Source organism: Polistes fuscatus, unplaced genomic scaffold (genome assembly GCF_010416935.1).
Source record: "Polistes fuscatus isolate 324 unplaced genomic scaffold, CU_Pfus_HIC Scaffold4, whole genome shotgun sequence".
Classification (NCBI taxonomy): Eukaryota; Metazoa; Arthropoda; class Insecta; order Hymenoptera; family Vespidae; genus Polistes; species Polistes fuscatus.
The window spans coordinates 7,003,572-7,017,040 of NW_025113118.1; the positions used below are offsets into that span (position 1 = coordinate 7,003,572).

General features: G+C 29.5%; 2 protein-coding genes across 4 annotated transcripts; both read right to left on the minus strand.

Annotated features, from left to right (window-relative positions):
- Nucleotides 1–4,068: 4,068 nt before the first annotated feature.
- LOC122520708 (WW domain-containing adapter protein with coiled-coil homolog) lies at nucleotides 4,069–10,591 on the minus strand. Of its 3 annotated transcripts, none has more exons than XM_043640926.1 (12): nucleotides 10,049–10,591; nucleotides 9,685–9,718; nucleotides 8,064–8,304; nucleotides 7,540–7,625; nucleotides 7,369–7,449; nucleotides 6,902–7,097; nucleotides 6,210–6,599; nucleotides 5,882–6,105; nucleotides 5,628–5,769; nucleotides 5,003–5,229; nucleotides 4,748–4,875; nucleotides 4,069–4,611 (listed from the first exon to the last, which is right to left on the minus strand). In XM_043640926.1, exons 1-12 carry the CDS (start codon nucleotides 10,087–10,089, stop codon nucleotides 4,533–4,535), a joined length of 1,869 nt encoding a protein of 622 aa, XP_043496861.1. In that variant the 5' UTR covers nucleotides 10,090–10,591; the 3' UTR covers nucleotides 4,069–4,532. The 3 variants fall into 3 exon arrangements, with proteins under 3 accessions (XP_043496861.1, XP_043496860.1, XP_043496862.1); XM_043640925.1 differs by having other exon boundaries at nucleotides 6,210–6,614; XM_043640927.1 differs by lacking the exons at nucleotides 9,685–9,718; nucleotides 10,049–10,591 and having other exon boundaries at nucleotides 6,210–6,614; nucleotides 7,540–7,654; nucleotides 8,064–8,151.
- A 1,625-nt stretch (nucleotides 10,592–12,216) lies between these two features.
- Nucleotides 12,217–13,463, minus strand: LOC122520710 (piggyBac transposable element-derived protein 1-like). The gene is made up of 2 exons (XM_043640928.1): nucleotides 12,999–13,463; nucleotides 12,217–12,897 (listed from the first exon to the last, which is right to left on the minus strand). Exons 1-2 carry the CDS (start codon nucleotides 13,436–13,438, stop codon nucleotides 12,894–12,896), a joined length of 444 nt encoding a protein of 147 aa, XP_043496863.1. The 5' UTR covers nucleotides 13,439–13,463; the 3' UTR covers nucleotides 12,217–12,893.
- Nucleotides 13,464–13,469: the final 6 nt, after the last annotated feature.

Below are 13,469 nucleotides of genomic sequence, written 5' to 3' on the forward strand. Positions count from 1 at the left end.
CTTTTTAGAAGTCCCTAAATGAGAAAGTAGTTAGATGACGTGTAACGATAATCATTGAATCGATATTAAGTCATGCACGTCCTATTTAAGATTATAATAGTTATGTCTATAATGTTGGCTTAGAATTGACAGTAGGCAAGAATAACTCGGCACATGACCCATTCTGCCATAGTAGACATGTAGGTAAAAAATGGTCTGTTATTACTGTTACTGTATACGTTGTTGTGTGATATTTTCATATAGATATTAAAACAATTTTTAATTTCAGGATATATTCATAAGAAATAACAACCATGGTATAATAATTTTGTGCAAATGCTTATTTTTTTCAAAGTTATTGAATCAGTGTCATCCCCTTATATACTTCTTTATATTATAAGCAATATCGTTAACCAAATGGTTAATGCAGATACAAACGAGTTATTTTATTTTATTACTTTGCGACACTGATGCACATTTATTATCTTTGAAAACTGTCCAATGAATGCTAGTATTTCTATACTTACTCTGTACAGTAGACAATGCTGTAGATTTAGATGTGCTCTATGCATAAGAATTATAAGATACAAAGGATTATTGTATGAATAAAATATACCTATGTGTATATATACATTCATACATATACATGTATGCGCGCGTATCTACTTATAACTAAAAAAAATTTGATTTAAACCATTGTAATACAAACATGGTTAGCAATGGTAAAGTGAGGCTGCGCTGAGCTATATCTATGCTGCTGTCTTATACCGTGAACATTCTCTGTCGAGGCTGTGTGGTCTATTTGTCTATTATTAGGCAAATTTCGAAATTAATAAATATATTAAAAACTGTTCAAAAGAGACAGACATATTTGTATTAAAACTCGTATATGGCCTTAAAAATACATAACGAGTCTATGAAGTAGATATATTAACGATTATAAAGTGGATCATATTGGAATTGTTTTGTAGCACTTTGTACTCTCCATTGAAATATGTTTGTATAAACATTTGAAGAGCACTACATTAAAATGGTTGAACAGTAAATATATGTAACAACTCATGACTAATAGGATCACTTATTATAGTTAATAAAATACGATATTAAGGATATTACAGCAAGATTAATTTGGTTGTAAATATTTGAATGATTTTCAGTAAAATCGTTCATAATTACAACTGTAATTATTATCAATAACAAGCTTAGAAATATTACTTAAAAAAGATAATATTATTTAAATTTTTATGTATTATTGTTTTACCATGTCTCTTTTATACTGAGAAAAGAGTTCATAATATTATTATTTTATTTATTAACTATATTAAAATCTTTATTTTTAGCATAATAGTTCTGTAAGTTATGAGATGTTACAATGAATTACATGTTCTGAGGCCTTATTACAATCTTAGTCCATTAAATTATGTACTGTACCGAATTCACATGAATGTCTGTTAGGATTTTACTGAGAATATATTAACCAATGATTCAATGTTCACGAATGAGAGAGTTTGTTATGAAATAAATCCAATGACTGACTATAATTAAATAAAATATAGATGTAGGAGAATGTTCACTGTTTGCTTCAGGTGCTATGAGGATGTAATTACATGCTCATGACATGGTATAATGTTAGATGATATAATGAAACAAGTTGGTGTTTCTCAACCAATGAATTTGAAAATTAATTGTAGTTGTTAATGTGCAAAATGTAAAAAGTCGTTTTAATTCGCACAAACAGAGCTCTTAAAATACGCTTAAAAAATGGTTGATGGATGTTCATTTCCAATGTTATACATTAAAAATGTAATATATGTCATCTTCAAAGTAATAACCAATTTCTTCCTTTGAATGAAAGCAAAATGCGTCACTATATACCGATATACTGAATAAATCGCCTATAATTGAAAGCCTGAAATATTTTGATTGCTGGTTACAAAAAAATGATCTAAAGAAAAATATTGGATTCAAATGGGTTTATACGTGTAGAAAACTGGAGAATCATATTTTTCCAAAATATGAAGATTATCGACATTTCTTTAACTGAAACTTGATTTTTTTTACTAATACAAAAGTTATAGAGCATATCAAGACAAATTAGAAAACTAAACATTTCCGAGCCAAAGATATTCTTCTTTAGAATTTTTTTTTATATCATACACAATCGAAATATTGACATTTCAAATTATAGGTAATTAACTCAGTATATACGTTAATTTCGCAAAATAATTAAATAGAATATAAGAAATGAAGATAACGATAATCATAGTAACAATGATAATAATAACGTTCGAACTATATGAAAGATATTGGATCTTTTGTGGACCAGAAGCACAGAACAGGATTATATCAGTCTCAACTATCTCAATAGCTCGTTCTTTTATCCTTTATTTAAATTAAATAAAGGTGACATTGCCTTAATAAAATAATACTTGCGATGGTCAAAGACTATTGAGCTTGTGTTGAGAAACACCCTTTAGTAGAGTATAACTCTACATTAACATAATTACCATTACCATTCTTAATAATATCCTCCACTGTAATCTATAATAATTGTATCTCTCTCATACGATATTAGGATATATGAAAAAAGTAATTGAAAACAGTAATGTTGTTTATTTTCCGTTGACAATTTTATTTTATTTCTAAATGTGTAGCGTTTTTCTAGAAGTCCATTCTTTGTAAAGAGTGTGAATCAAAGAATTTTGATATTGCGCACCAATGCATATATATATATATGTATATCTATGCATATATATGTATATATGTATGTATATATATATGTGTATATATATATATATATATATGCATGTATGTATGTATATGTAATTGTTCTTATCACAGTGGGACTTTTATTTTAATTTTTATGTATGCGGCATTGAGAAAGAGTAATTAAAAATGCGCATATATTGAAATACTTTGGCTCACATACTATGAAACGATTTAAAAATAATTTAAAATTTAATTGCAACCACTGATGTTTATATAACATATGTCAATTTAAGAATGTCTTTATGTTATATATATTTTTTTTTTTTTTCTAATTTGTTTCTTTATTTCTATAAGTAACAGGCTCACTCATTGACAGTTCCTTATTGAAATACATAAAGTGAGAAATTTATACTGTGACTTATACAAATTCGTGTTTTCCACCATCCTGTGAATTTTTGTGTATATTATTTATTTTTATAAGTTTTTTATTACATAGAAAAGCAGGAGCTTGATTAATATACATACAACAAACAAAGACTATTTTCCTTTCAATAGTTTCATTTACAAAACGGCCTTCATTTGTTACAGATACCCTAAAGAATACATAACAGGAAAACTAAATTCTAATATTTTCTTTAAAGCATTATATTCGAGAACATTTGTTTAATAAATATTAAATGCAATTTGCAATAATTATGTTACTAATGATTATATTATTTATCATAAATTCTACTTTTATAAAACATATGCATTCTTACGGAAAGACATAAGAAAGCTACTTAGTCCTTTCTGTTACGTAGATATACAGTGACTATGTCAAATAAAAATTATCTAAAATTATAAGATACATCGTCGATATGTTTAATTTGTCGGTGATTACACTTTTCATTCTATACAATAAGTCTCTTTCTTATTACAAAAAATGAAAACAGATTCATACATAATAAATTGAAGACCATCAATGATTGATGATATATTCTATCGATAATGATTGTTTAAAAGAATCTACCAATATAGCTATACAATCCTATATGTTTACATAATAATTAAATATAAATTATGGGATCATGTTATTATTAAGATACACACAATTAAATCTTAATAATCTTTAATATTCATTGCTTTATACTTAAACATATTAAATTTCTTTAAAATCAGCAATAGCCATCAATTATGCATGATATAAAATGCTAATGTCTCTAATACTCGTATTTCTACGATAATAACATTCTTTGTTAAATATCAAATAGCAAAAAAAGCGCTGTAAATAAGTAAATTATTGCGTCCACAAATTTTTCTTAAATTTGACTACTATCATTCACCAGATGAAATGTGTGGGTAATTAGGTGAGTTAATGGTGATAAAGAACTGGATTAAAACTTGTGGCACGAATTTTATTCCGAGATTTACAACAAAAATTTTCAACTAGTTAAAATGTCGCATAATCGTGGGATATGAGAAACATTGACACGTATTATAACATAGGTAATACAAGATGCTGTGGACAATTCAGATATACAATTTAGTGGTTTGCATTAAACCGATAGAGTTTATTCACTTTCTATTTACTCAGTGTTGCATCTGTGTGTTGGATAGGCCTCTTGTGCTTCCTAGAGAGGTGGATTCACTAATTAATTAATAAGACTCGTCAGCTGATATTGAAACAGCTTGACCTCTCTAGGCAGCCCATATTCATTTGCTATTATATCACTTCTATCACGATATTATAATTTAGGTACAATCTTAATTATTCAATATTAATGAGAATATTAATAATTATGTTTTATTTTTTTCATGAATTAATTATAGGTTGTAATTATAATTATTTTATAAAGTTTCTTACACTAAGAATCATCAGACATGAAGGAATTTTGGGATTTTAGTTCCTCCAATGTTTGAATTTGTTGACGGAGGAATAATATCCTGAAATGTGTTAAAGATTGACTTAATTTTGTTCAAATATGAACATTTAAACGAACTTTTTATCGGAGAAAAGATGCAAACTAAAAGAAAAATTCGAAGATGATATTAAAAAAAAAAATACTTAAAGACTATTTACCTTTGTTCCTGTAGTGTTGCCTGAATTTCTGTCAGCCTCACTATCGATCGTGCTGTTTTCAATTCTGCAGATACTCTTGTGCACTGTAAACTGCCCATTGTATGTGCTTCCTCGCTAAGTTTTTGTGCCTAAAAGAAAATAACAAGTCATTCTAAACTGATTATCTATACACTCATTAGCAGTTATATAAATTATATAAAATTTAAACACTTCAATGGAAATTATAGTATAACAATATTATTTTACATAAATTACCTGTTTTTCAAGGATATCGGCTGGAAAGGCACGCACATGTTGTGTTAAATCTTCTCGATAATGATTAGCGAGCGACGGTGTTAAGGAAGGTGTTAAAGGAGGTTGTACTCTAGACAATGCTTGTAAACCTCCAGTATTACTTAAATTTCCAAGAGAACCTAATGTACTAAGACTTTGCAATGAACTTAGACCTTGCACCCCAGAATTCGTTCCTCCAGGACTGGTTACTGTAAATGAGTAGTAATATACATAAATAAATATAATCGTGTATCTATCAGATGTTCGTTTAAAATCGATATTAATTAGATCTACAAAATAATATTTAAAAATTTTGTCTGTTGAAGTCTGGGATATTTGTGGCACAAGCGTATGATTAGTTTAGAAAGCAAACTCTGTTGTATAGCTTATATTATTGTACTGCACATACATCTTTATACACTGTACATATGAAATATAAACAGAAGATGAATCTAGGACTTTTAATTTACAGAATAAGATTTCCAGGTAATAATTCATTGAACGTGCATTATTCATTGTGCAAGCGAAAATAATTTCGATAACAAAATACCTTATAAACATGCTTACAAAATTGTTACAACAGAAAAGAATTCATTTAAAAACTTACATTTCCGAGCATCGATACAATCCTGAGTTTCTGAATGGGTTGGAGTAGGTGGTCCTTCACTGGTAGTATTGCCACTAGTATCAACTTTTAATGGGACCATTACATCATTGCCACTATTATTTCGGTCTCCACTTGCTGATTGCTATAAATGTACAAATAAACATACTCACGATGTTTTATCGTTCTTAATTGTAGATCATAATCTATAAGAGTAATAATTAAAAATAAAAAAAAAATAAAAAACAATAACTTACTTGTCTAGATAGCAAGATAGCTGTTTGAATTGTCTGTAACGCTTTCTGTGGTGTAATGTCAGGTTGCTCTTTACTGCCAGTGATTTGAGAAAGAAGTCTTGGTAAGCTTGCTAATGAAACTGGTGGTCCTGGGGCATTATTATTCCCTTGTTGTTGGGTTGGTGAACTTAATTTTCCAGGCGGTTGTGGTGTCGATGGTGGATGTGATGTTAATCGAGGTAATGCTAAAAATAAAAAAAAAACAAACGAACAAATAAAATAAAAAAGAGAATGAAAAACTCAAATGGTATCTCTATAAATTGCACTATATAATAATTTCAAAACATACCAGTGGCCAGTAGAACAGGACCTTGCGGCAGTGGATCGTGAGCACAGGATGTTAAAGGTTCAGAAGTAGGTGTTGAATCACCAGGTGAAATATCCATATCTTGAGCTTGACGTTCTGCTCCTGTTTCTTCCCTACAAGAATCTCTTTCCCTTTCCCTTTCTCGTTCTCTCTCTCTTTCCCTTTCTCTCTCCCTTTCTCTTTCTCGTTCTCTCTCCCGTTCTCTCTCCCGTTCCTTTTCTCTCTCCCTATCACGCGTAGAAACTTCTTCTCTAGTGTTACCGCTACTTCCACTACATGAAGTCCAATATTCCCGCTTGTCGGATTGCCGCGATGATTTACCATCTCGCACGCTGCTACTATTTGATCGCGAGTTGGAATGTTTATCATGACCTATAAAATAATAGTCTATTTAATAGACGGAGATGTTATTAATAAACAGTTATATTCAGAGCTCTAATATTTATTTGCGAGCAACAGATTCTAAAGCAATTTTATCGATATTAGTTTAATTTTATTTAACCCTTTGAACTACACAACTAACTAACTATATTATATAAAAGTTTAATATTTAAAATCTATGAAAATGTTTAAAATATATTGCTCGTTTATGATCTTTAGTATTATAATATTATCTTATAGAAAATGAATTTCTTGAAAATAGAAATGAATTAATAAATAAAAAATAGACTCACTTGACCTAGAGGAGTAATCATTGGATTGGCGTTGACGATTATCTGTTCGAATAATCCATTCACGTGGTTTTTCCCACTGAGAAACTTCTGTTTTGCAATTATAATAATACTTCTTTCCTGAAGAACTCATATGCTCTGACCAATCACCAAACCTGGCTGTCCGTTCCATTGCACCTCGTTCATCACCACGTTTATCCTAAACAGACTGTTCTAAAATGTCCGGAAACAATTGATTCTCTACAAATATACGTATGCATTCCAAAAACTTGTACGAAATTATTTTTCTCCGTGTGATCTTGAACCTGCTCATTACCTATTATCTGTTTTAAACTCTTATATCAAACTTTCTTGATCAAATTGACGTGCAATTATATCAAATTATTTCTTATAACTTTTTTGTGAGAAAAATAAATGGCTATTGCATACAAGTATCTTTGTTTCAAATAAAATTATCATTTGTTACTGACCTGACAAGAATTGTGAGCTGGTTTTCTTTGAGACGAAGAATCTCGTGATGAATTTGATGATAATTTTATGGGATGTAAAATCTATAATGAATAAATGCATATATAAAAAATTAGATATTATATTATTATAGAAAAAGAATATAAATGAAATATTTAAACCATTCATTTTACCTCTCCACTACTCCTATCGTGGTTGGTCCTGTGTTCTGAATCCCTGCTCTCATGGCTTCTCTTGTCTTTTGGTGATCGTGCACAATCTACACATATGCAAGCAAGCATTTTACAGCTGAAAATGTTAAGACACAACCCTGTTTTTATACTGAAGGAAGTAGTACAATTGAATGTTTTGAAATAAAAAAGTCTATAATCTATAACAAACCGTTGACTTAACTTTTCTATTCTACTTTTTTTATAAAAGATACACAGTATATTATTCTTTGATATAATACATATGAATATAAATTTTCATTACGCAAATGTACTTATCAAAGTTATATTACATCTTCCTCTTTACAAATTACTAGTAAAATTACAAATTATTTACATCGTATCGGTCTTTGTTTAAAGATATTATTTTGCTTTATCATTCATGTAATTAATATTTTATAAATAGAGTAAAAATTTGTTAAGCGCAAAGTGGTGTAGATTATTATTATATATATATAATAATAAATTTAAAAGAAATATGTGTTTACCGGAATACTTGTCCCTAGAGGAGGATAATTTATAGTCTCTATTTTCTCTCTCCTTCTTATACAGGGGCTTGGAGGTATAACTCCTCGGGCTATCTCTGTCTGCTCCCATGCCCAATCCCAAGCCTCCTGCTGGACTGTAAGAATTGCCATTTGGGGAATCACGCATACGCGCTTCGTAGCGACTATCCGACGACGTCGTCGATGAAGAATAGCCCCCCTTAGAACTGCTGTACTTCGCGTTCTATGAACAAATTATAACCACAATTATATATACATTATAAATTATTTCTTATATCATGAATGTTATGATTTCTTATGATAATAACAACGAAACAAACAATTTATATCTTAAAATTGAACTAAAGCATTGATATAGAAACTTTTGACATGACAAAATATATTAGAATTTGTAATTATATTAATATCTTACAAATATGAATTATATATATTGAAAATTATAAGCACGAAGCTTAATAATAATAATATTTAAATACCCTAATATCTTTTCTAAATAGAATGTCCAAAAATATTACAGGTATTGATTTTTTTAGTAAAAGAAAGGTTATGTTTACAGGTGCATTGCAGAATCATTTTCTTTGCATTACTTATTTTATAAACACATAAAAAATTGATCATTGCATAGAATTGAACTTATATTAATCATTAAATACTTGTATAATAATCACTTAATCAAATTCTATATGAATAAGGCTCATTTTGTACAACATAAAAAAAAAGATAGAAAAAAGCAATTAGAAGTGAAATAACTTAGCCTAACAAGATTTAATGCAATGAAACTGAAACAAAGCTTTAATAAAGAGATTAATGCAAGTCTTAGAAATTTATCATAAAAGTCATTTTTATAGAACAAGCTATATTATTGATTATACTTCCCTTCCACCGTTTATAATAATGGCGTTTCATTGCACAAAGTGTTATAACAGAATTTATTATATATAAAATATATTAAAAAAAAGAAAAGTTTTAATCCCGTAAATAACCAATAAAATGAAAGATTATTGAAAAGACAGATTGGTGACTAGGATTTAACGTTACTGAATTCAAATGGAAATATCATATAAACAAGTTTATCATTGAACAAAAATGTATCAATGATGTGGAATCGTGTTTGACAAGTATCAGCCACCAAATCAAAATAAATATTAATAAAATATATCCATAGAGCGTGTGTATTGAGTAAATGTTTATTATACGATACGATGCAGAAAATATGTTACTTTGAAATTTGGATGGAAGTATTTGTCATTTTTTATGATGATTTTTTTCCAAAGATATATAAATCATTACGAATTATCAGATAATAATTCTCATGGAATTTGTAGGAAAGTTAAACTAGTACAACGGAAGGACAGGAAAAGTAGGTAAGAGGGAAGAGTTAAAACGACACACGGTGAATTCTATGTGACACAGTAAGCGCGTACGATAATCATAGAAAATCGGACTTTTACAGGAACGAAGGACAAATAATTGTGGTAAATTGATGCGTATCAGTCATGTCATCGAAAAAATACTTCCTTTCGTACCCCCTCTCCCCTACCTCAAAGAGAGAAAGAGGGAGAGAGATAGAGAGAAAGAAAGAAAAATAGAGATGAATATTTACCTGGTAGGGATGGGCCTGGTGCTTTTCGAAGTACCTGAAACGATAGACAATAGTTGGTGAATAAAGGCGCGAAATAGCGTCATTTCCACGACGGAATCAAGGACCTTCCATCAGGGAAATGCATCGGTGCAAATAGTAATGTGTATCACGAAGAGAGTGATGTAGAGTGGCTTAGACGGACGGACGTCGGAGATGAGAGGTGAGGTGAATAGTAAGAGAGAGAGAGAGCGAGAGAGAGAGAGAATAAGAGAGTGAGAGAGTGAGAGAGAGAGAGAGAGAATGAGAGAGAGAAAAAGAGAGCGCGAGAGAGAGAGAGAGGTTGGTTGTGTGTCAGGATCGAGTATTTGACGCGGTGGTGCCCTACCCATCGCTGATCCTTTGTGGTTTCCTCGCATGCATTACCATCAATGCCGGTGTCTGTGGGAAATTCGCGGCCTCGGATGTTCCCTTTTCGGTCGGTCAGTGTCATAAATACAACATTAACGCTTATTTAACAATCAACTTTCTTCCTACCCGGACGCCATGTCACATACGTGATCGGCCGCTAGAGGCAATCACGAGCAAATGGCTAAAGTAACGTCCGTGCTCAATGCGCGCGCGCATTCCTGCCCCTCTCTTTGACTCGTCCTATTCAATATCGTAACTAGTCGTCCATAGTTACTTCTTGGAACTTTAAATCGCTCTTCGTAGAACCAAGAAAATGTAATTTAAATAATATTGACTTTTCTTATATCATTCAGTGTTAATTAAGTATTAATTATTTATACTCGTTATATAATATAAAAGTGAAGTTAAGAAAATTTGTACACAAAAATTTCACGAGCTTGGATTCTTAAGTACTTATCGCCATTACTGTAACTGGGTTGCATTCACGGTGCCGGTGTAGTATCCAATTGTAACTATGTGGTGCATTATGTTTATCGAAGCAATTTGCGTTTAGGAAATCTATCGTTAAGTTACTCGCTGCTCTATACTTAATCGATTATGGTACGAAAAAGTGAATGGAATAAAATATTAAAAAAAAACCGCGATGTCGTAAGTGCAAGAAAAGGATGAGAGAAAGATGGCAGAACTTGAGATACGTCCGAACCATTATTACTGTCGTTTCTACTATCCCGTATCACGATTGCTACTACCACTACCACTGTCAGTACAAATCTATTTGCAACTTGTTTTTCATCAAATATACATATGTAATATAATGTGTGTAAAATATTTTTTCCTTTATATCCGTTTAATCAAGGAAAGATTTTTTTTATGATATAACTTTTACACCAACAAAATTTTTTCTATTATTTTGATAAGGAACTTTTGAATGTGTTAAGAATATTATATCTTGAGATATTCTTTTTTCAATACAATTATTGCAAATAGCAGAAAGAGTTTGTTGATTATATTTTATGAAGAACTAAATTTAACCTTTTTGTACGCTGAACAATTCTTGCGCTTAAAGATAGTCAACGATTAGTCTAAAATAATTTAAAAAAATACATTCTATGGATGATTATTATGAACGTATTGGTATTGTTTTTCTTTTTATTTATTTATTGAATGTTATTATTTTTATGAGCAGAGTGTCTAAATATTTAGCGTACCTATTCTATATAAATGAGATTTTCTTCAGATTTCTTGTAACAGCCAATATGCTAAACGATATAAAACAAATATTTGTATACGCACATGTTAAATACTTTAAAAGTTTAATATTTTTTGTATATATATTTATTTAATCATAATATTCATGTGAATGTATTTTTACATACTGATCTACAACTTAATTAACTATAATAATTTATTTTTAATGTTCATCATTAATAAAGCTTTTTAGAAATCGTTCTAGATAATAACTCAACTAGTGAGCATCGAACCAGCCAAATACTATGAGGACAATTTTTACAACTTATTTGGTTACTAATGAAAAATAATTTGTCAATTGTACTTGTGGGAAAGGCAAGAGAGAAGGAAGGCTTACTTACAGTTGTATTATATGATACAAATTATCAATTAATGTGCAATTTTGTCAAACCAATTCCGTTTAGCAATGTTTGTCTTAAATATAAAAGTGTCTTAATATATATTTCGTTTGATTAAATTCATATTAATTTGTTCATTATTTTGTTAATATTAGTTACAGCAATAATTAATGTCGTTTTTTCATTTTAAATGTTTGTGAAGTTATTTTGTGAAAAACTAAACAACATAATTTTAAAAAAATGACATTAATTATTACTTTTCAATTAGAATTAAAACTGACTCTACTTACATGCTCGTTTAATTCTTATTTCAGAAATATTTGTTTCGACTGTAATATTATGCTGTTTATAAAAAAAAATTTTGTGCATTACAGTTTGGAAAAGATTATCTCTAATAATTGTTCAGCTAATATTTCTTTAAATTGTTCTATTTGTATATTCTTGTTTGTTGCTTGATTATAAATCACAAAAGCATTTACGACCGTAACTCCGAGGAGAAATTGCATACCAAGTTTTTGATACCACTTCATCCCTTTCATAATTGTGGTTATACAAGATATTAATTGTTCTGAGTGGTTTATTATACATTTCATTTTATTATACTCGATAAATGCTATTGGTTTTAATTTTACGTTTGATTTTGAGTTATTAGAGGTTTTATTTGTAATATTCCAATATTTTACGTATGGTACCATAATGGGAACGTGTTTTGTTGATAGAATTCTCACATCCCGAGAATCTCTCCATTTCAGTATGACGATACCATTATCATCTTCTTTGGATATCATTTTTCCTTTTTGTAACTTAGATTGTAAAATGTCTTTTGGGATGGATCTTTTATTATTTCTAACTAATCCAACTACATGAGTCTTCTGTTTTAGACACGATATAGCAAATTTATAGTTGGTATAAAAATTATTAATGTAAAGTGTTCGTCCTTGGTTGAAAAGATTTTTTGCAAGTGCCACACATACATTATATGCAAATTTAGTTTCTCTGATATCATAATACTTTGAGGAGCACATCATTATTGACCATGTAAATCCTTCTGGTGTACATAATTTAAATAATTTTATTCCATATTCATGGGTTTTCTTTGGAATATATTGATTGAATATTGGTCTTCCATGCCATGGAATTAATGTTTCGTTAATGATAATATTTTCTCCAGGAGTTAATATTTTTTGATAATTTGCTTGCAGTATCTCGCAAAGTGGAACAATTTGGTCAAGTAGATTATCTGGAACAATAGTGGTGTTAGCAAAATGAATGTTACTAAGAAGTAATTCGAATCTGTTCTGTTCCATGATTAAATGCGGTATATCCAAATTAAACAATAACTTTTGTGACCAATAACTGACTGCAGGTCTCGTTTTTATAAAATCCAACCATATAATCAAACCCATGAATTTTTTGATTTCATTTGGATTAGTTGGTTTCCAATGATGTACGCTTCGCTCTGCATATCTATTTGTTTCTTTTACGATCAAATTTATTACTTCTTCATTAACGAATAAAGAAAATACTTCATATGGATTTATAGTGTTAGGTAGTTTCACATTGATGCCACTTGTTCCAGTAAAAGGAAATATTTTTTGGCGTCCACTAAATTCAGACCACTTACTATATTCCATTTTAGTTTCCTTTTCATTATCATTTTCGATATTTTCTTCAATAATTAAGTCTTGTAAAATATTTTCAACATCTGAATCAAGTTCGCTATCACAAATATTCCATTTATCAATATCTGATTCCAAATTTGACAATAAATTATTCGACATTTTTTCAGTATTAAAAACAAGTAAAGGAAAG